Source organism: Xiphophorus maculatus, chromosome 11, assembly GCF_002775205.1.
Source record: "Xiphophorus maculatus strain JP 163 A chromosome 11, X_maculatus-5.0-male, whole genome shotgun sequence".
Lineage (NCBI taxonomy): Eukaryota > Metazoa > Chordata > Actinopteri > Cyprinodontiformes > Poeciliidae > Xiphophorus > Xiphophorus maculatus.
This window is the reverse complement of record NC_036453.1, coordinates 3565075-3588304: the sequence shown is the minus strand read 5'-3', so window position 1 is coordinate 3588304 and position 23230 is coordinate 3565075. Positions and strand designations below refer to the sequence as shown.

General features: G+C 42.0%; 2 protein-coding genes across 6 annotated transcripts; one reads left to right on the top strand and one right to left on the bottom strand.

Annotated features, from left to right (window-relative positions):
• Positions 1–788: 788 nt before the first annotated feature.
• LOC106699722 (vesicle-associated membrane protein 8-like) lies at positions 789–6541 on the top strand. Its single transcript, XM_023342430.1, has 4 exons — positions 789–805; positions 1102–1175; positions 3949–4116; positions 6381–6541. Exons 2-4 carry the CDS (start codon positions 1164–1166, stop codon positions 6516–6518), a joined length of 318 nt encoding a protein of 105 aa, XP_023198198.1. The 5' UTR covers positions 789–805; positions 1102–1163; the 3' UTR covers positions 6519–6541.
• LOC102229934 (vesicle-associated membrane protein 5-like) lies at positions 6476–23143 on the bottom strand. 5 transcript variants are annotated; one of them, XM_023342429.1, is made up of 4 exons: positions 23082–23143; positions 20629–20804; positions 8768–8908; positions 6476–6561 (listed from the first exon to the last, which is right to left on the bottom strand). In XM_023342429.1, exons 2-4 carry the CDS (start codon positions 20767–20769, stop codon positions 6511–6513), a joined length of 333 nt encoding a protein of 110 aa, XP_023198197.1. In that variant the 5' UTR covers positions 20770–20804; positions 23082–23143; the 3' UTR covers positions 6476–6510. The 5 variants fall into 5 exon arrangements, 4 of the variants coding, with proteins under 4 accessions (XP_023198197.1, XP_023198195.1, XP_023198194.1 ...); XM_023342427.1 differs by lacking the exons at positions 6476–6561; positions 20629–20804; positions 23082–23143 and adding exons at positions 8028–8323; positions 11325–12199; positions 12289–12317 and having other exon boundaries at positions 8768–8911; XM_023342426.1 differs by lacking the exons at positions 6476–6561; positions 20629–20804; positions 23082–23143 and adding exons at positions 8028–8323; positions 12289–12477.
• Positions 23144–23230: the final 87 nt, after the last annotated feature.

Genomic DNA, 23230 nt, shown 5'->3' with positions numbered 1-23230 from the left:
ACAGAGTCCGAGAATTGCATGCCCATGTCGCGGGAACGCGCGTCGCTCTAAACTCTCGCGTATTGGTGAGAAAACGGACTGAAATATGACCGAGGAGGCAACTTTTAAAGGTATTTGTAACGTTGTGATGTTTCTTAACCATGTAGCCCTAAAACGGTGGGTTTTATTTCTCAGACGAATTGAAATAAATACGCTTTTGACACCTTTATTGAGACATTACAGTCGGTGTCTGATGAAAATGTTCTTCCCCGCTTTTTCTTTTAACACCATAATAGCTTAACGCAAGAGAAAACAGAGGGCCATTATGTAGAACATTTGATATCACCAATAACTGTTCAGTCTATTAATATAAGAGGGGATGCGTTTTCATTTTGGAGCCTGCCAATATCTGCACCCCCTGTCTATTGACCTATTGATATAAAACTGATAAGGAAAAGCAGGACTGTAGGTAGACTCACTTTTTGAACTCTTAAATCCACTGTCCAGAACTTTTATTTTGGCTGAAAAAAATTGGTTTTGTATTCTATTAGTGTGTAAATGATGGCTAAAGTTTACCTTTTAATTACATTAGGCCTTAAAATTAGCATTCACCGAAGACAAATATACCATATTATCTGTTTGAGGTTTGCATCTAATTTGCATAAATTAAAGTTAATGAGGGAGGATGTAACTGGTCTTTTGTCCTTTTTTTTTTTTTAGGGAAGTCCTGCTGTGGTCTGAGTGTCCTCTCTTCTACCCTCATCTACTGGGGCAACAGCATCAGAGCCATGGATCTAAAAAGGCTCAACAACCTGATGGAGAAAAGGTCTGGGAACTTCTGTAGACCCCATGGAGAACAGATGGATTCTTCATTAAATCAAGAAATTACATGAGAACTCCTGTTGAGACTAATGAGTGTGAAAGAGTTCCTGAGAGTTGCATAAATACTGTACTAATCTCGTGTGGGATTAATGCGGTATTTCTTTTATTAAACTGAATTTAAATATCTTATATTCATCCTTCCTAATAACTCGTTATTTTTCCGGGTATTCGTCTGAGTCATAATCCACATATCCAAATGAATGAGGAAAAGGATCATCTAAAAACAAACCTGCTTTCCAGGAAGGTCCAGACACATCAGAGGATCTTTACAGTCATTTCAACAGAGAGCTGAGCCAGAGACAATGACTGCCGTAGTAAGTATTAAACCTTTCGATGTTTTTAGAACAGCAGAGTTTTTAAAGTTTTTGTTTTATCAATATTTCTCTAGAACAAGGCACCACACTTGTCAGAAAAGCTGTCGATTTTTAATAGGCAATAGGCAGATTCTTTATTGAAGACGAAAATGCTCCCTAAATGTCTCCGTTCATTGATCATTTCTTCAATTGTTATTTTACAAACTTAAATTTAAAATACTAATATTTCTTTTTAAATCCTAAAGAAACTGCACACGTTGTTGCACTTTTAAGATCGTTTTTTTAATTGCTCTAAAGAATTATTTAATGCACTCATTTCTATATTTTTGTCTGTTGTGAGAGCCATCATCTGCAACAGATCTATTTGTGAAGTAAAAACACTGAGAATGTGAGCAGCTGGTGACAAACATCCACCAACTCAGCATCATTTGCGGCTTTTAAAAAGTGATGGAGGACGCCGAGTTTTTGTTCGTGTTTTAGGATGAATAGAAAATGACGTTTGAGCTCAAACTACTGCGATATCCCAACTTTTTGTTCTCGTTCCTTTGGGTGTGACTTTTTTTCCCCCCAACAGGAAACAGATTTTACAGTAAAATGTTCTTCATGTGGGGAAAAAACCTCCCTGACTGCATAGATTAAGTCTGGCAGGAGTGCCTGCCACCACCAACTCTGACCGATAACACTTAATGTTATTAGGATATATGAAGTCTATGGCGGTTCAACGTTAAAATGAACTGAATGGTAAAACTGGACACTTTGCTTTTTGTTTGAAATATTTATTGTTGTTAGCATCGTTTCTTATTTTTGAGTTTGTCTCTCAGCCACGATAAGCGATTTGGACAAATTTAACACCCTCAGATTAAAAGGTTATTTATCTGATCAAGTAGAAAAGTAACCTTGTTCTGCTCTAATCCGTTAGAGATGGTGAAAAATCTTGTTTTAGGATGAGTTGGTAACTCTTCATTACTGTGAGATTTTTTTTCTCTCTAATGGTGGTTTCTTTCAAATCAAACACTTCGTGCAAGAAGGCAGATTTTTTTTAGTAATGTCAAACTTGACATCTCCTAATAATACACACACACACACAGAGAGAGAGAGAGAAAACATTCAAGTTTTCACTCAGCTTCTCAGAAGTTACTGCATATTATCTGTATTTCTTTAAACTCCTGCTTTCCTTGTGGTCAAACTGAAGCTCAGTGCTGCCTCCAAGTGGCTGACTAATATAAAATAAATCCCTCTCTTGACATCTACAGAGCCACAGCGTTCAGAGGCTGCCAGGTGATTTCACTGCAGATTTGTTTTCTCCTCCTTCAAGCGAGAGCTTTCCACTTCCAAAACAGCTGCTGCTGAGAGGGAATAAGCATAAAAGTGGAAAAAAAGCTGCTGTTATTTTAGGCACATGGTGTCATTTGGCATAGAGATCCAATGTTTTACAGTGTGCTCTACTTTTTCTCTTACCACTGAGACTCATTTGAGACTCAATATCGGATCAATTAACAACTGTTGTAATGAGCGCTGGAGCAGCAACGCTTGTAAGACACGGGGCAGAAACATTGTTTTCAGTGCACAGCCTGGTAAATCCAGGCTTTAGCACATCAGATACGTTAGCATTCACACTTTGATATCTAGGTAGGTCAGGCTGCAGCACATATGTGGCACAGCTAGAGAATTTACTTTAATGCTCCTGAAATGTTAGCCTGATTGTTGCCTTCTCACACTGTTCAGGTCGATTTAAATCTCTCTTCGTCTGGGCTTTCTCCCATTCACTTTGATACCCCTCTAGATTTTCAGCTGGGTCAGTCACAGAACTGGAGAAATTGCGAACAATGACGTCAGTTTTCTGTGCTGTTTTAGAATTGTATTCTAGCAATGGCAGCGGAGGAAGTAAACAAAGCCGCTCAGTCCGCGTTGGCCTCTCTTCCAAATATTAAATTATCGTTTGGCACGGCTCTTCTGTCTTCAGAGTGGAGGATGGTTGTTGACAGCGCAGGCAATTTTCAGTAAGCTTCACAGCGTCGAACTGGCACATTACATGCGTCAACATTATCAATTGGGTAAAATGTCAAACCTGGCCTCCAGGAAGTAATCGTTTCTATCCAGTCAAGAGCCAAGACTCTATAACCCGTAGAACAGGGAACTGGTTTTTAGCATTATGCAATCTCATACTGCATTTATAAAGATTTACCTACCTCAGCATGTCAAATGCTTGAAGACGCAACCTGAACACTGACCTTACATTCCCAGATAGGTAGTAGATACTCTGAATATACAAAGAAATACATTTTACCAAATTTGGAACAATTTCTCTAACTTCTATGACTTCTCCTCCAAACTTGTGAAAGTTGTAATATTTTTTGTTTTGGGATTCTTTAGTTGTTGTTGTTTGTTTGTTTTTTTGTTTTTTTTAAGGCTCCCTGTTTCTTTATATAAACATTTCTTTTGGCATTGCTTTTTGTCACACTTAGCTATTTTAGGGCATCCAATCAAATTTAATACCCTCCCCCCCCAAAAAAAGGAGTTTACCTTTGAGCTGACGATATGGGTAAAAAAAATAATTGTAATTTTAACTGTGTGTTATATAATTATGTAACTACTCCCAATGAAAGGTAAATAAATGTGCTTCTATAGATGATGGCATGAAGACAGGAAATCAAGTTTTTTAAGACTGTCACTGCATGCGGTAATTTGACGTTGTCATAATAATAATAATAATAATAATGATTTCCACAAACGTAGTTTCAGCTGTCTGCTGTCTCTCTGTCCACCATCACAGGAGATGGAAGGAAAAGGTGGCGGACAGCAGATGAAAGACAAGACCAGTGACCTGTCCAGGCAGGTCGATGAAGTGAAGGAGATCATGAAGAAAAATTTGGAAGACCTCCTCCGCCGAGAAGAAAATCTGGATAACCTCATGGAAGTGTCTGAGTATCTGAAAAACAGGGTCAGTGTCTTCAGTCACACGTAGATCTTCCTAAAACTGAACGGAATATTTGGGACTCTTTCTTTCATAAGAACATTTAAAAAGAAAAACTCTGCGATCGCAGTGAAAGTCAACAGCCAAGCCAGTTTAGCAAGATGCATTCGAGGAGCTAAAAATAATAAATGACGTTTCGGCCTTTTTCATCTGCTCCACCAAACTTTTAATTAGGTGCCTTTCAGTCGGGCGTTATCGCAGCTTGCAAAGAGAATGAGCTCATTAACCCGACAGCTCTCCGTCGTCTGATCAGATGCTCCTCTGTGCGGTCAGGGTCATGTAGCTGCCAGGCATCACTGATGAGCTTCAGTCCTAATCAAGTTAATGGACACCACTCACATTCACATTCATTACCTACAGCTCACATTCTGTTTTACATTCAGAAGTATTACAATTTAATGCCAATATTTATTTATCTAGTACATTTCCAACAGCTCGACCTGCACAAGTTAAATACAAACAAGGATGAGTCAAATACCTAACAGTAGCACAATCAAATATTTAATAAAAAAGGTCTTAAAAAGGCAACAAAGCAATAAGAATAGCTAATCACCTAAAATAAAACTTGTAAACTAATTTCTGTATTTAGCCCTGGCTACCTTTGTGTATTATTTTACCTCTTTAGGATAATTAGCACATTTTTAATTGAATTTTGAATTTGAATTGTTTGATAATGCAAAATATTGAAGTGAGGGGGGCCGGGGCGCCGTATAGGGGGGGAAAGTTATGACAATTCTAAGGGCCTCTGACCGACAGGGGGCCCGCCACAATTTATTTATTTATTTTTTGTTCATAGAAATTAAAAAATATTGGTGCCCTGTCAATTACAAAATTAATCACATTGTGTTTTTGAACCCAGTTTTTCTCCAAGAGAGGAGGGTAGACTGTGAGAGATTATCAACCATTTAGCATAGTTAGCTTAGCTACAGACCACTGTTTGTCTCCTTTTCACTAGCATTTAATGAATTAAAGAAAAACAAATTACCAACATATTGATATATTTAACCTGTCCCTTGTACCTTTTACTACACGTAGCAACAGATGAGTCAGTCAGCAGCAGCTCTAACCCACGTCCCTCCTGACCAGCCTCTCCTAAGTGAAATTAAAGCTGCAGTATGTCACTTTTATATAAATTATTTTTTTCACATATTTGTTAAAACTGTCATGTTGTGACAGTATGGTACGAGAGATAATCTGTGAAAAATCTATTTTCTCTGCCTTCTCAAAGTGCCAGTCAGTGGCAGGAGAGTTTTACTGCTGTCAATCACAATCTCATGTGGCTGCTCACCCTTCCTCCCCCTCGCTCTGTGCTATGCTGCAGCTAGCATAGCCTGTTGTGAATGCTCAGTCTAGTTAGCATAGCTACCAATAACGGCAGATAAACCGTTTCCTGTAATAAGTTGTTTTTCCACCATTAGCACATTTAGCAGTGAGTGAATGAAGTTGATTGACAGCACTAAGACCCTCCTCCTGGTTCTAATTGGTTATTTTGGTCGTAACGTTGCATTACTTTAGCCAGCAATAGTAATTGAGGAACGAGGTGTAGAAGATTGATTGTTTTCACAGATTATCTGTCTCATGACAAACTGTCACGACGTGGTGGCAAATATGGAGAAAACATATTTTTTTATTAAAGTTATATACTGCAGCTTGAATAAAATGCAACAACAGCATTTTTTGAGAAGTCTTGATTGCTTTATATGTATTTTGCACGTTGCTGTCTATTGTTGCTCGTGGGGAGAGACATTTCAGTCATTTTTTCCAATAGAATAAAATTAAGCAACCTACTTGCATACTGTATGTGGACTGTTGGATGTTAAATTCATGAGCAGTAAATATTGGGCTAGTATCAGTGTTGAACCAAAGAAAGCAAGTTGCAAGCCTTTAAAATTGTGACGCTTTTTATGGGTCAAATAGACTCAAAGAATTGTAACAGCAGCTGCACAGGGGGGGCCCAATCTAATTTTTTGACAGGGGGCCCAAGATGCCCAGCAGTGCCCCTGGAGGAGGGGGGGTAAAAAAGGCAAAAACAGATTAAGAGGTGAAAAGCATCTGCCGTAAACATGCTTGAATTCTAAGGTCCTAGCGCTCTCCACGGATTCCAATGGGACTTTTTTTCCTCTTCTCTGTTTCAAACACACCTTCCTTCACAAAGCACATCCTCATCCTTCCAAGAATCACACGAATCGCTTGTTTTTTGTTTGTTTGTTTTTGTTATTTCCTCTGCTCAGGCTTATAATTTCCGCCGTACAACTGAGAAAGTGTCTCGCTCCTACTGGTGGAAGAACGTCAAGCTGATGGCAGCCGTGGTCGTGATCGTCCTCATCGTCATCGTCGCCATCGTCCTGCTGGCCGTCAGGTTCAATTGAGAATGACCCTGACGGCTCCTGTAGCCACGCCCACCTCCAAGCCCTGAACACACATCAACACAAACATCGTGATGAGACAGCATGAGATTATGGACGCATTATACTGAGTGGCACAGATTTGGACAAATTCTGATGTGTAGTAAACTGTATTTTTCTCACTACATTTATTGTGTAATAAGCAAAAAGGTAAAAAGGAATGATTTGCTGTTTATTTCACAACAAACTAAAATAGAATTGACAAATTAGTTGATAGTATTAATCACTGTATTGTAGTCATGTTGCTATTCAGTCAATTTAAAGCAGGTGGCGTTATGTATTTTCCAGCCATTTTATTACACAATCAAAACACTGTTATGTTCAGTTGTTTAGAAAACACTGCATAGAAGAGGTGATCAGATCGATCCGAAATATCCATAATCTTCATACTAAGTCGGTATCAGTATCGGATTGATTTGCGATCAAAACTTTAGTTTCAAATTCCTGCTTGAAATTTTTTGTTGTTGTTTCTCAAATCTACCTTTAAAGAAAACATTTTGCTTTGATTTGCTCCGATCTTCTTTTTTTTTTTTTTGCACTTTATTTTAGGAAAAATGTACACGTCTTTTTTTTTCATGTTTCTGTTCATCATGTTAAGAAAGAAATTATTCAAATATTTTATGGACACCTTTAAACTTTGTCCAAATTTTGTCAATAATTCATATTGTTGTCCCTTCAATAGGGCTTACACCAGCACTACATGCCACCGCAATGATTCAATAATAACTTTACCTAATCACATGCCAGACCATGCAAAGACTCTGTCTGCGTCTGTGAAGATTCTCTCACATGAGCAGTGTGACAATAATTTGACTAATTCAGCTACTAAGCTAAGTGTTTGACCATTTAGGGGAAACTCATATGAGTTTCAACATGTATGTCATTGTGTCAACATACATGGCGGGATAGGAAATAGTGTGACTGCCTCTCAGTGCTTAAAAGTTTTAATGCATCCTCTTTCTGAAAGCATCTCATCGTGGCAAATGTTAATTTTAAGGGCTATTGGTAAAATCTGGACAGCCAACAGCCCCACTATGTTTATTCTATTGTTATAAGCAACAGTTTCATTATTTAATCTGTACTTTAACTAGGAGGTTAGCCAAAACGTCAAGATAACGTTTTGCGTGTAATAGCGGGTTTGCGCCACCAGAGGGCACTACGTGATGTTAGTTGGACGTTTGAGAGCGCGCACAGAGAGAGACGTAAAGAAAAAACACTCCGCTGTGAGAGTTGAATCAATTGTGGTTTCTGAAATTTTTTTTTTTTTTTCTTTACATGAAAATTCAAAGATTTTTTTTTTTTTCTGGGCCATAATTTTTTTTTTTTCAGTGGCCCTAATCCTCTTCCGTACTTCATTACCTCCTCCTTGTGTAGATCAGTTTTCCAGAGTCTTAATTATTCTCTTCAGGTGGTGCAGCAGAGGCTCATCTAAACGTTGCAGGGCTGTGGGCCTCCAGGACTGGAGTTTGACACCTGTGCTTTACAGTATGCAGGAGATGAAACCACTTCTTTTTTTTTCATAGAACAAAATTTATTTTGTATCATCTTGCAGCAGAGTCGTTTCTGCTGTTCAGGATCAACTGTCCTTCAGCTCATTTGTTGTTCTCTTTCAGCTGCCAGGAAGCTTTTGCTTTTTATGCTATATTGCAACTTTTACAATAACAACGATGACAAGTCCCAAAATGATGAGTCCTGCCACCACACTTGTTCTTGTTGGATATTTCTTTCTGCTGCTTCAACGTCCTGGTTGTTTTTTCAAAAACTTTACTCTGCGGACAGAAAAGCTCATGTTGAAATAGGTTCAATTACTTGGTACTTTTCAATATCTGTTATAAGGATGTGAGTCATCTACAGTTGATTCAGTTGATTTATGAACTAACAATTCATTGATAAGCGGGCATTTTCTTAGAAACTTGAGTTTTCTGTCGTGTCAAGAGGGCTCTCTGTCTTTCCATATCAAAGTTTTCAATTCTTCATATGCTGAATTAAAAACGGCCTGCTTCATTCATGCTAGCTAACAATAGGAAACACCTTTCTCAACATAGCACCATTTTTGCACAATCAATTCATGTAAGTAGACATAACTATTACACAGGATTAATCCCATGGCGAATTTACTTCTGACAAAAAAAAGAACTTTCATAAGCGGCCCAAACGACGGTGTTGGCAGCCATGATGGGTTTTCCAGTTTGGACGGCGCCTCCAGCAGCTACCTTCTCCAGCAGATCCTCGGCCTGCTGCTCCAGGTCGTTCAGTTTGCCGGATCGCTCGTTGGCTTTTTCCATGTTGTCCAGCATGATGTCCTTCACCTGCTCCACCTCCTCCTGCGTCTGCTGCAGGCGGCTCTTCCCGTCCTGCTGCAACACAGAACTAGGTGAGAATTTATTGCCATTTGGAACAGCTTCCAGGCTGGTGCAATATAAAAGCACCAAAGGAAAAAACAGAAAGCGGTGACGATGGGTATTTGTGGCATATCCTGGAGGTTGGTATCCATGGAAACCAACCAGACATGACCAAAATGAAACAAAAATAATCTGCACGTAGTTAATGTCGTCATTCAGATTAGGTTCACCATCCATGGCAACCATTTTTTTCATTGTCGTGTTGACACAGCCTCTCTGAAGTGACAGAAAAGCGTGCAATGTGCATAGTTTCGAACTTTACATGTTCACAAAAAAACAACAATGAATAAGACAATAAAATTTGATCAAAATGCCATCACAGGCATTTTGATTGAATGCCTGTGATGGCATTCAATCAGAGCAGGAGGATTGATTAATCAGGAGGAGGTGCAGTGGGATTTTACAGCTTTTACAGCCAAAATTAAGGAAATTGGGGATTATTTGTTGGTGCTAAGCTTTAGATATTTAGACAATTTCAACTGAACTAAACTAAAATCTATAGTTGGAAATATTTCAGTTTGAGTAACCTACAACTTATTGGTCCATGGGTGCTGTTTAAATTGAGTCTGTATTTATGTACGCATGGGGTGAGAGGTGTCCTGTACCTGTCCTGTAACCCTGGACAGGTTGCCAGCCTGTTACAGTACAACACAGAGGTACAGGACAAACACCCATCTACACACACTCACACACCTAAGGACAGTTAGAGAGACCAGTTAACAGTAACATCATATTTTTGGATTGTAGGAGGAAGTCGGTGGATGTGAAATACAAACTCCTGTAGTTTATGATCAGGCACGTAGATGAATACCTCCGCTGCTTGTTGATTTTCCACAAGGTGGAGACAGCAAATCAGTTCTCTGACTTGTGAGGAACTAGTTCTTCCTCGTGTCTCTCATTATCTCTTGTTGACAAATACACATAGAATCACTGTTTTTTATTTTTCTGTGTTTCGTTGACATTTTTAATCCCCCCCCCAAAAAAAAAAATTCTAGGGGGGTTTGGGGGGGGGGGGGGGGGTAGCTTTTAGAGTTATAAAAAAATTATGTAAAATTTTGCAGCCAAATGGAGTCACTGCAGTTTGAACCCCAAATGTGAAAGAATGCAACAAGGAGAAATAAGTGATTATGAAGAAAATTGGAGTCAGCTGGCGAGGCTGGCTGCCAGAATGCCTGCACGGCTCACACAAACTTTCTCAAGAGGTTGAGTGGAACCGAAAGCTTCTCCAGAACACAGATTTATTGCATTTTAGCTTTAATAATCGACCCAGAGCATTTTGAAGAAACGGGCATACGATATGTGCTTTTACTCTCATCTTTAGGCATAAATAGAAATGATCAAACTGTTTAAATATTTAGTTGTGTGTGTGTGTTTTATTTTTTTAGTCTGATCAAACCTCATGCAGCAACATGCTCGCCTCTCCTGTTTGGACTCAACAATATGGCGCCTCGTCGTGCGTGGAAACGGCGAGCGGATTTACGGGAATTTGTTCCCATGACAAAGATGCCTGCAGACTTTTCAGAGCGGCGGCCTCTTGAGTAACAAAAGGCCCGATTGTTCCTGATGGGAAATCGGCCCTGGCTCCCACTGCCAGGCTGAGGGTCGACCAGCAACGAGCGGCAACGAGGACGGAGGAGGGATCGGCATGCTAAACGCAACCTCTGTGTGAGAGCAGCTTTACCCAGAACAACGCTTCCAGTCTGTTCTGATAGATCTCATAGAGGATTTAAATCAGTAGCTGGCCGCACATTCTGACATGGTTTAAAATTTAATACAATGAAGTTACTGTGGTGGTTTGTGCCAGCAGTTACAGTTTATGATATGGGCTGTTGCCCAGGGCGGCATCAAAAGGGACAGAGCCCCCAAGAACTAGAAAATAAAGTATATCTTTATCTCATTCTTTTTTTTTCTTTTCTTTTTTTGTGCAGTGTATTTAGGGAACTTAATTTTTATTATTATTATTTACCATTTTTATAAATATATAGCCTCAAGTTAATATGACATTAAAGTATTTTGTACACACCTGTAAACTTTTTACCAAATTCTGTTTGAGGACTGAGTAAAATAAGTCAATGGAAACCCCCCGCCCCCACTGAAACACCTTAAAAATGACCTAAATAACAAAAAGTATCAACATTGTCATTGGTAGTGCAATCAGCGATACTGTGCCAAAATATGCAGAGTCGCACATCTCTGCATATTCAACACGTCAACTGGCTGAAGTTTTCAGCAGAGAAAAAGAATCTGATTACAACTTCAGAATCACCAAGTATGAAAACTATTCAACATCTATCCCAATAAACTGAGGCTGTGATTACTTCTGGATGTGAAAGTCTTTTCGCAAAGGCACAGAGAGAGAATTTCATACCCAAGTAGCTGGATCTTTACAGTAAGACGGCTCTTGATTGGTGGATCGGGACCAAGACATGATGGGAAGGGGAAATCTTGTCACCAAAAAAAAATAGGGAATCTTATTTGAGCAAAATCCTGAGAGTGAAGTTCAAATTCGAGGGCTGTCCTGTGGCTCCAGCGAAACTCTCTGGTCAGTCTGGGGATCGTCTTCCCCACAAAACCCTGCAAATAAAAGTCTAGATTGGGATCTCTGCTCCCAATCTTCCTTCCGAGAAACTCGAGCTGAATTCTTCTCCGCTCGTCGTTTGATAATTCCAGGGCTGTATGATGACCATCGGTGGACGTGACTTCCTCGATTTGCACCTTGCAAGGTTTTGGGACGATGTTTTCAACTCCAAGCTCCTTGCTGTGCTGGTAAATACCTTCAAGTCTTTGTTTCTGTTTCAGTTCAGTACTTTTTTTTTTCTTCCCCGATGCCTCGATCAGCCTCCTTTAACGATCCTTACTTCATGTACATATGATATTAATACACACAGAATCACATCACCACCATCTATTATATTGATTACATAAGAATAACACCGCAGCCATAAACCACATTTTTCCATCTGATCATTGCCTGTGTAACCGGATCCCTTCTGCGTTGTGCTGGTTATCAGATGTTAGTCAGGCCGTGACTCTGTTTGGCTTTCAAAGATTTATTCTGACGAAAATATCCAACAGAAAAACAATAGTTACAAGCTGCCCGCTCCAAGTCCTCTCCCGCAGGACAACATGACAAAAGGGCGGGGATCATGTCTCACATTAAATAAAATAAACCTTTTCTATACAACATACCTGACGAAAATATCCAACAGAAAAACAATAGTTACAAGCTGCCCGCTCCAAGTCCTACACAAACAAAAATACATAACAGAAATCAACTTAATAAATCTACAAATAAACTGGAAGTATTTAGATAGAAAGTAAATAGGACACACCTCTCCCGCAGGACAACATGACAAAAGGGGAGGGCCTAAGGGACGCAAACATTTTAAAGACAAAACCATAGAAGAAGAAATAAAAAGGAGGGGCTACTGTTCTTAAAGTAACACATTCAAAACAATGACAGCTTTTCGGTCAGGTAGAGAGCAATACAAACAACAACAAAAAAAGACATTTTGTGTAATTATAACAACAACCAGGTTACATTCACCCCCCTAGAATTACACAAAATAAAAAACAGTGATAAAGACACTTAGTAGCAGTACAATTTTATTTTATTATTTTTGCAACAATGTAACACATCAGCCAAACAGCTACCCTACAATAGGGTCAGGAGACTAGAGATCGCTCGACGCCCAGCAAAATCTCACAGTATTCCATGGACAACAAGAGGTGCCTTTTACACCCCCCCATACAGAGTAAACACATAAATGGTACTGAAGCTTATGCAAACCAAGACAAATACAATCCTAGCCAATGGCAGGAATCACATGAGAATTTGGAAACTCACACGTCAATAACAGTTTGAACATTATCCTTATCATAAAGCGCCTCAATGACGGCCATGGACTCTATCAGGCGACAGACTGGTTTAATTACCCTCCCAAAGCGTGAAGTTAGGCGGCGAACAACATCCTCACCCACCCTGTCTGGAGGATGAACAGAGCCAGCAGCATCAGGAAGATGAGGTAAGGAACCAGCAGTCGCCAGTACCCCTGTTTCCATAGAGGAGTTTTCAGAGTCATGAGGCAGGTCACTATTTCCAACTGATGGAGCCAAGGACACATCCTGAACCCATGAAGCAGTACGGTCATCCCCATCACTGCAAGACAGGGAGTCGGGTAGGGAAGGCTCAGCAGGAACAGCACTAGGAGCCTCACTAAATCTTCCTGTTCCATGTGAATCAGGAACCGGGGGGACTCGAACCACACTATCAACCTGGCGGTTCACATTCCCATCCAAGGTCATCCCCACAGGTAAAAAGTTCACGTCAAGAAGGAGGTTGCGATGCACCACACGCTCATTGCCGTGACAATCTCTAACACGATAAATATGGAGAGCAGGTTTGGAGGCAACCACCGTGTACATCACAGGCTCCCATTTATCAGAAAGCTTTCGCTTTCCTCTGGCTCCCTTGTTTGCCACCAGGACCTGATCTCCAACTGACAGAGGGTGACCCTTGACTCTCTTGTTGTACTGGTCACATTGATGTTTCTGCTCTGCACTGGTGTTCTTCTCAGCCATTAGCATGGCAGAACGTAAATCTTCAACCAGTGATTTGACATAAGTGTGGTAGTCACAAATAGCATCATCATGAAGAACGTTCCGAAAAACAAGGTCAACAGGCAGCCTGGGAATCCTCCCAAACATCAGATAGAACGGTGCAAAGCCTGTGGTCTCATGAACCGTGCAGTTGTAGGCAAAAGTCAGAGACTGGATCATCTGAGGCCATTTATGCTTCGAACGTGGAGGAAGAGATCTCAACATGTTGCCCAGGGTGCGATTGAATCTCTCTGCAGTCCCATTACCCATTGGGTGGTAGGGTGAGGTGTGCGATTTATTGACACCACTCAACTCTAAAAGCTCAGCCAGCAGCTCACTCTCAAAATTTGCACCCTGATCTGAGTGAATGCGCTGTGGGAAGCCATAAACACAGAAAAACCCATCCCATAACTTTTTTGCAACTCGTTTAGCAGTTTGATCCTGACACGGGAAAGCATGTGCTAACTTTGTGAAGTGATCAGTGATCACCAGAACATCCACAGACTTGTTGTTACTGTCCTCAGCTGACCAGAAATCAATACACACCAGCTCCATCGGAGCACTGGTTCTGATGTTCTCCAGAGGGGCTCTCACAGCAGGCTGTGGGGTTTTACTGAGGACACATCTGGGACATTTTCTCACGTAATCTCGCACATCTCTTTCCATGTCATGCCAAAAGAAACGATGACGAGCCAAGGAGAATGTTCGTGGTTGGCCCTGATGACCTGCATTATCATGGACACCAGTCAGAACCACAGACTTCAAAGCATCAGGGACCACAAACTGGAAGCGCTTACCTTTTGTCAGAGGGTCTTTTATGACACGGTAAAGAACGCCATTCAGCAATGTTAGTTTATCCCACTGCTTCAGAATTTTTAGAGCCAGTTGATTTTCACCAAAGCGTTCCCGCCTTGATGGACGGCGTCCCCGCTCAACGTACAGGACAACTCTGGAAACAACAGGATCGTTTTTCTGGTGAGAGACCAGGTCAGTTAGACAAAGAGCTGTTGATGGACCTGTGGTGTGTGGGATTATCATGCCCAGATGATCAGCTAAAGATGCTGCATGCTGAGTCTGACCAGCATCTCCACTGCAGGCAGATGACAAAAGAGAGGAGACTTCGGCACAGGTCATGGACGTGTCAGCTGTAATGGAGGAAGAGCTGTCCACTGATTGAAGCTGACAGGTCAAACGGAAAACATCCTGCACAGCATGATCAGGGACCTCACAGACATGCTCCAAAAGTTCCTGACAAGGTTCTGACAGAAGGCGATCAGCCAAAGGCTTCACAAAAGGAACTCTGCTCAGAGCATCTGCCACCACATTCTGTCTCCCTGGAACATACCTGATCTCAAAGGTGTATGGAGCAAGCTTAGAGACCCAGCGCTGTTCACAGGCATCCAGTTTGGGCTTGGTCAGGATATATGTGAGAGGATTATTATCCGTCCACACAGTAAACCTGTGACCCTTCAGCCAGTGGCTGAACTTATCACATACAGCCCACTTTAAGGCTAGGAACTCGAGCCTGTGTGCAGGATAGTTGGCCTGGCTGCGGCTGAGAGTCTTGCTGGCAAAAGCAACAGGTCTAGCAATCTCTCCATCAGCTGGGACCTGCGACAAAACAGCACCGAGCCCATCCAATGAAGCATCGGTTGAGAGAATAAATGGCTTCTCAAAATCAGGATGTGCCAGCACCACACAGTTGAGAAGTGCAGTTTTAAGGTCTCCAAACGCTTTCTCACAAGCTGGAGTCCAGTCCTGGGGAGTCAGAACACGAAAGGTTCCAGCTTTCCCATGTCCTGCGCTCTTTACTTTACGTTTCTGACCTGCGGTGAGGGCATAAAGAGGCTTTGCGATGCGGGAACAAGCTGGAATAAAGTGCTGATAGAATAGCACCATGCCCAAGAATGACCTCACCTTCTTCTGGCACGGAGTACAGCCATCCTCCTTCATGAGGTCTTTTCTTTCAAACCCTGAGATGACCCTTACCTTCTCCTGATCAACAGAAACACCACCAGCTTCCACAACATGGCCCAAGAACCTCACAGACCTCCTGAGAAAGTGACACTTTTTCTGGGCCAGCTTCAAGTTGTTTGCTCTCAGGCGACAGAAAACAACCTCCAGCCTCCTTAACGACTCCTCCTCAGACGGTGCAAATACCAACAGGTCATCTAGATAGCAGAGGAGGCTGGAAAAGTTCAAGTCACCAAAAATGTTAAGCATCATCCTCATGAAGGAAGCTGGGCTGTTGCATAACCCTTGTGGGAGACGGTTGTACTCATAAAGTCCAAGCGGCGTGGTAAAAGCAGTGTAATGTTTGTCGGACTCATGGAGAGGGATGTTGTAGAAACCAGAGGTCAAGTCCATGGTGCTGAACAGCGCATTCCCACCAAGAGCAGCAAGGCAGTCAGACTGATGGGGCAATGGATGGGCATCCTTAACGGTCTTAGCATTAAGCCAGCGGAAGTCAGTGCATATCCTCATGTCCCCAGACTTTTTCCACACCATAACAAGCGGGGAGGCATATTCACTAATAGACTTCCTTATGATACCCGTCATCTCCATCTCAGACAAGACCTCCCTCAACTGCTGATAATGTGCTGGTGGTATGCGTCGATAAGGTAAGCGAAATGGCTGGTCATCAGTCAAGTGAATGCGATGAACAAAATCCCTAGCCTCACCACAATCCAGTTTTCCCCTGGAGAACACATCCTGGTAAGAAACCACGAGTTCAGCCAGCCTTCTTTTAGACTCATTTGACACCTCACAGCTCTCTATGTCAATGTCATGCAGACCACAGTCTCTCAGCATCTGCACTGGATCAGCACTGTGATGTGATGAACCTGTTGAAACAGCTGAATGGTTGCAGTACAGTTCCGATCTCCCCTGACTGAACGCAAAGTCCTCCACAGCAACACATGGAAAGACATCAGCGATTTTAGCATTGCGGCGCAGTATCAGAGGTTTTTCTGTTGGGTTGAGGACCTTCATAGGGACCCAACGATCCCCCCACATGGGTGTGACTACACGACCCACCAAAATGTTTTTTGGAGTGGAACGAGCAGATGACGGCTCGACAACCACAGTGCCTCCCAGTGACAGTGGTGCAGTGGATGGGAGCTTACCCCAAACCACATACTCCTGACGAGGAAGGAGGGTAACAGCCTGTCTGAGCCTAACTGTTCCAATCTTGTCAGGTGAAGTAGAGTTTGACCACCGAGAAACACAACTCAGAAGCTGCAAAAACTCCTCACACTCTGGGTTTGCAGTGTTAGATGTAATGAGTTCCCAGTACCTCGAATCAGTTTTCATTCTTTGAATAAGGGGCCGGAGCACATTGCTACCAATGATGAATTCATCATGTTGGCCAGGTATCAAAAATGTCGGTACTGTAAATCTGAAGCCATAGATCTCAATGTCCAACTCATAGATGTATCGAGGCTGCGTGAGAAGGCCACCACACCCAACGAGCACCACATTCTCTGGGACTGCAAGAGGGATCAAATCAACACCCGCGGCTCTTAGTTTGCTCTCTGCCTCCACGCTCAATGTGCACGACATACTCCCAGAGTCCAACATACCCCTCAGTGTAGTCCGGTCACTAACTGAAACTGAGGCATAAAACAAATCACTAGCCCTCTGGACTCTCTGTGACCCCAAGAAAATCACTTCACTGTTCTCAGGTGAAGTATTGCAACACTCAGTATAAACAGAGCGTGCATCCAGTGTAGTCGTGAGGGTATTATCCACTCTGCCCATGCTTCCCCTCTCATCACACGGGCTCTCTAGTTTAAATTAGGATACTGGGAGGACAGCTGCGGTGTGTGATGAGCAGGCTGAGGACAATCCCTTTTAATGTGTCCTGAGCCGAAGCAGTTGAGACACAGTCTGAACAATCTGCAGTGTGAGTGTGTGGTATGCTCCTCCGAGCAACAAACCCTGCATGGTGCATGCTGAGGACGTTTAGAACCACGTGTGTAACTCCTCACATGTTGACCACTCTGTTTTGTAGCAAGAGAAGCTGCACACAGAGACAGAACCTTATCGAACATCTTTGTCATCTGAGGAGGCGGGTCAACTCCTGAACTGGAGGAAAAAGGTGGCTGGGGTGGACCTGTATTCTGAAAGGATGTAGATTGTGGAGCAACATGCTGCTGTGGCTGCTGATTCAAGGGCCCTGAAGCTGAGGAACGATCACATGCTAAAGCAGCTTGGGGAAAACGGACAGCAAATGGTGTAGCATCAGCTGACAACGCAGCACTAGGCGTTTGAGCACCAAGCTGAGGAAGACAAGAGAGAACAGGGCCTGCAGACGAACCAAGAGTCCTATTTGTAGTGACCATCGGCTTCCTAAGACTTGCAACACGGTTATCAAGGCGGCTCTGGACCTCAGCAGTAGTCCACTCCTCCACAGGTTTCAGCTGGAAGGAAAGAGCTAGACCAGGATCAGGACAATGGTTGATGAACATTGTAACAACTTCAGCTCCTGGATCCTCCACCTGCTTCCCCCTCCTACGCAAACACTCATCAGCCGCTTCAATAGACTTGTTCAGTCGAATCCAGTAGTCCATGGCTGTCTCTCCATCAGCAGGCAGGATGTTATAGAAGTCTCTCATCGGCAAACTGGAGAAGATCAGCTCACCAAAGTTGCGTTTCAAAATATCAAAAACAGTAGAAACCAACTTGTCACTACATGACTGAGGCTGGCAACGAAGCGACACCTGAACCACATCTCTGGCTTTCCCAATAAGTCTGGATGTGATGATCTCACACATTTCTACAGGGTCCACACATCTCATCCTTGACAGATAGCATCTCATCAAACCCTCCCATTCCTGGATGGAGAAGGTGTCAGAGCGGTCACCTTTGAAATATGGAGGTGCTCTAATATCAGACTGAACAACAAACCTCATTTGTGACTGATCGGTCAGGTCGCTGGGTTGGCTGTCAGCAACCTGAGACTGTGACTGACTTTGTGGGTTTAGTCCATTGAGATTCGTCGTAATGGCGTCCCCAATCTGCTTAGCCAGATCAGCAATCACCCCACTGAGAGCCTCAGTAGAAACAAGTTGGGTAGGGTCAGACCTTGCTTTGCCAATGGGTGTAGAAGCAGCAGCAGGGACAGGTGGGGGGTTAATCCCAAGCTGATCAACAGAAAATTCATATGGACTAAAAGGCATAGGTCTACCCCTTCCAAATGACATGTAATGTTGGCCCCTCCCCAAACTAAAAGTGACCTTCCGGTCCACTTCATCACCTTTAAAAGGTACCTCAGTGTCAGACATTTCATCAAACAATAGCAGACAAAAACTATGGAAAATAACAGTGGATCAAAAAGAAGCGATGTCAAAAATAAAATGCAGATACCCAAACAGTGTAAAAACAAATCAGCCACACAAGAACTCATATGCAACAGTCAGCAAAAGAAACAAAAAACAACCAGCCTTATCTACAGGTAAAGGGTAATAAACAGACTGGTTTCATGTCTTTACATTTTGTTTATTATTATTATTATTTGTTGATTGTACTGTTTTAAGATTGGTTTTATTGTCCCAAAACACACAAAAAACTTTTATAAAATTAAAAAAAACTTTTTCAATTATTCTTCACTTATTTCCCCTCTCCACTTGTATAAAACGAGGTGCACAAAAAAAGGAGACCAACATAAACAGTTACTTCGTTGCTAGGATACAGCGCGCCAACGCCTGCCAGTCAAAACGCAGGGCAAAGGCGGAGCAAGACGTCAAAGGCGGGAAAGGGACAACGTAGCAGCAGCTGCAGCAGTGGAGATTCGACGTTACAGCGGGTCAAACGGCACCAAGTGTAACCGGATCCCTTCTGCGTTGTGCTGGTTATCAGATGTTAGTCAGGCCGTGACTCTGTTTGGCTTTCAAAGATTTATTCTGACGAAAATATCCAACAGAAAAACAATAGTTACAAGCTGCCCGCTCCAAGTCCTCTCCCGCAGGACAACATGACAAAAGGGCGGGGATCATGTCTCACATTAAATAAAATAAACCTTTTCTATACAACATACCTGACGAAAATATCCAACAGAAAAACAATAGTTACAAGCTGCCCGCTCCAAGTCCTACACAAACAAAAATACATAACAGAAATCAACTTAATAAATCTACAAATAAACTGGAAGTATTTAGATAGAAAGTAAATAGGACACACCTCTCCCGCAGGACAACATGACAAAAGGGGAGGGCCTAAGGGACGCAAACATTTTAAAGACAAAACCATAGAAGAAGAAATAAAAAGGAGGGGCTACTGTTCTTAAAGTAACACATTCAAAACAATGACAGCTTTTCGGTCAGGTAGAGAGCAATACAAACAACAACAAAAAAAGACATTTTGTGTAATTATAACAACAACCAGGTTACACCTGCAATGTGTTTCTTAAAATCAACATGGAGTTGCACGTGATTATTCTTGAAAGGTTTTTCACGTGATTTAAAAAAAAATTTCTTTATTACGAATATTAAACTTCTCCTTATCTCTCCTACTTTTACTTTGCTTTCCTCTGTTTCTGTAGCTTTCTGTTGTCTGTTCCTATAATCGTTCCTGTTCAGCGTTGCATGACGTGACATTTGACCAGTAACAAGACAAACCGGTCTCTGATGGGTTTTGTTTTGAGTTATCTACTCAGGGCTGTTGAACCCGCAAGCTTTTGCTTTCACTGAGCAAACAAACTGGGGGGGATTTTGATCTTTTCACAAATTCGACACAAAACAGGAAGTGTCCTCTTTCTATGTGTGAAAGGAAAACGTGTGTTACCCCACTTCCTTTTTCTCAAAAGTATGTTGTCAAAATGTACGTTTTAGAAAAGTGGATCATCGTTAATAGCTTTCATGAACACAATTGTGTGCAATATTCCGAAGACATACAAATGCCATCTCGTCCTGTACAGACCACTGTACAGGACGAGATGAAAAGGAAATATTTTTCCATATCCCGGACGCTCCGGGGTTTCTTTCCTCGCCTGGCTGCTCTGTTGTGTAAATCTGTAAATCTGCACCTCATCAGGCTGGCTGCATTAAAGAATCTGGTAGATGTTCCTTCTTGACCTGATCTCCTCTGGTCGTGGTAAACATTAGCATCTCCTCTGGTCGTGGGTTCTGTGATTCCCTGCGGTGAGCGTTGGTGTTCCTGGATCCGAGAATCTCCGTGGATCCTCCTCTCAACCCGAATTCCTGGTTTTCCTCCATTCCAAACCTTGACGCGTTCCTCTCCTGTACACGTCCTGGAAAACGGATGATAAACACAACATCCCAATCACCACCCACCCTGGATTAATCAGAACCTCTAAACAGAAAAAAAAATAAAAGAAACAAGTAGGATGAGAGTCAAAAACATTCAATTCATAAATTATCTTGGGACTTCATTTACTTTTCTCTTCCTCTTTGATTGTTTAATATTAGTGTCAACAGACTAATTACAAATCAGGTAATGCTTCACTTACAAAGAATGTGCATGGTGGTTATGAATATTGTTCTGCTGCTGCACCTAATTGTAAATCATTTGCCTTTTAGAAGGGTCATTTGTGTGAATGATGATGTTGATCTCCCGTTATTTTGTACACATTTATGTGCTTGGCTTATCAAACCAAGAAAAACAACCAATCATCTTCGTCTTGTGTAATATGGACGTTTGGAATGTAATGGTGTTTTGTATATTCAAGCAGAAGCAGCAGCTCTGATGTGGGAAGCGCGTCATGTTTTCTTATTGCGGCTCTTTGAACTGTTGGATTTGTAAGTCCCGCTGAGAGTGATGAGGATGAAATATAGCAGAGTTGTGTTGTGTGCTCCTAATTAAAAATAAAAAAAAGTCTCGCTTTTTTTTTTTTGTTACCCCTCCAGGGGGTCTTTTGTGGGCTCTAGTGTCCCTTATATGACCGTAGGCTGGCAGGAAACAGGGAAGGAGAGGGGGGAAGACATGCGGCAAATGTCGTCGGGTCCGGGAGTCGAACCCGCGACGGCCGCATCGAGGACTCAAGGCCTCCATAAGTCTCGCTTTCAAAATGTACACAGACTATTGAGCAAGGACTCGGCATTACGTTCTATACACAGTGACCGCTCATGCATAGCATTTCATTTTTTTTGACCTCCATGTAAACAAGAAACAGGCCATAGAAAAGATTTATGTGCAGCTCTGTTACATTACTTCCCTGTTGTTGTTTTTGTCTCGGGAGGAAAACTTTCATCACAGAAGCTGTAATTAAAAAAAATGGCAAAGGGGGGACAAAAAAAATACTGTGGTGACTTTTAGTGTGGAAAAAATGAACTGCAGAGAATAAAATCTGATCAGATATGAAGGCTTCATGTCATTTAGAAAAAGCAACAGAAACAGAACCAGAGGTGCACCACGGGGTTAAAACAGACCCGGTGACGGTCCCAGTGGGGCTATCAGATGAATGTTTCACTGGGCGGACTTGCAGGTCTCTTATTCACAACGTGCATGGCCCGTATGTGTGTGTGGGGGGGCAACACCCTAAAATGACCTAATGGCTCCCAGTTTTGTGCTGCGAGTCTCTGAAGGCTGACTGAGCAAGATAACTTCGGGACGTGTTTGGTGCCGTGAAGACGGGGACGGCGTGCCAGACAATGAGTCGCAGGGCGTCTTGGAGGTCTGGTGCTCCAGCTGCATGAAGGAGATAAAAGAGAAAAAAAAAACGCATCCAGCTGCTTCTGCTGATGGAGGCATCGAGGTTTCAGTTCTTTCAGGGGAGTAGTTTCAGGCTGGTGGGGCTTTTATGACATCACATGTCCAGTGGCTACAGATGTTAACTCATCGAGTGGCTTCGTTATAAGAGCAGCCATCCACACTGAGCAAAAATCTGTTACAATAGTTTAAAATGTGTTCAGATGTTGTTTTCACTCTGTTTTAGACACGCATCATGTTCCTTATGTTATTTATTCGGCAGCACTTGTCAGTCACCAGTCACTGGCATTTAGGGTTTTGGTTGAAAATATGAAATTTTATTAAGTACAAGGTCTCCAGCAGATAAGTAGAATTTTAAAGTGGTGGTATTGTGTGTTTTCCATACACATAATGCCACAATCAAGTAATTATGTTAACTCCAGTTTTTGTAAAAAAAACAAAAAAAAAACATTGTACATATCAAATGTGACTTAAAATAAAAAATTTGACTTCGTAATTTAACGCCTTGAAATTGGGCTTGCGTCTCTTTAAGAAGCACCTGCACATTCTGAAACTCCGCCTTCAGGAAGTCGTCACAACATGGCTCCTCTTTTAACCTTTTCTCGGCGTTTCGCTGAGAAGAAGCTCATACATTCAGTCATATGTGAACGAATCAAGGCAACACTCCAGGAATGGTTTTGATGAGGGAGTAACATGACAACATGATGTAAAGCTCAAAAAAGTCGATTTTACATAATACTGCCCCTTTTAAATGTTATTTGTTTTTAAATAATTATGTATTCAAATTTTTTATTTATTTTTTTTTACATCTGTATCCTTTTTCCGCAAGCACGGCAGAACTGTGTGTAGAAAAGCTCACATTGTTGTCCTTGGCAGCGGTGAAAACTTTCCACTCTGCCATATACGGACGATGGCATCACAAGCTGGAGAATAGCCTTTGAGAGATTCTTCAATCTGAAGGAAAACCCCAAAAAGTAAAAGGTTCCTGGAATATCTTCATAAAACACT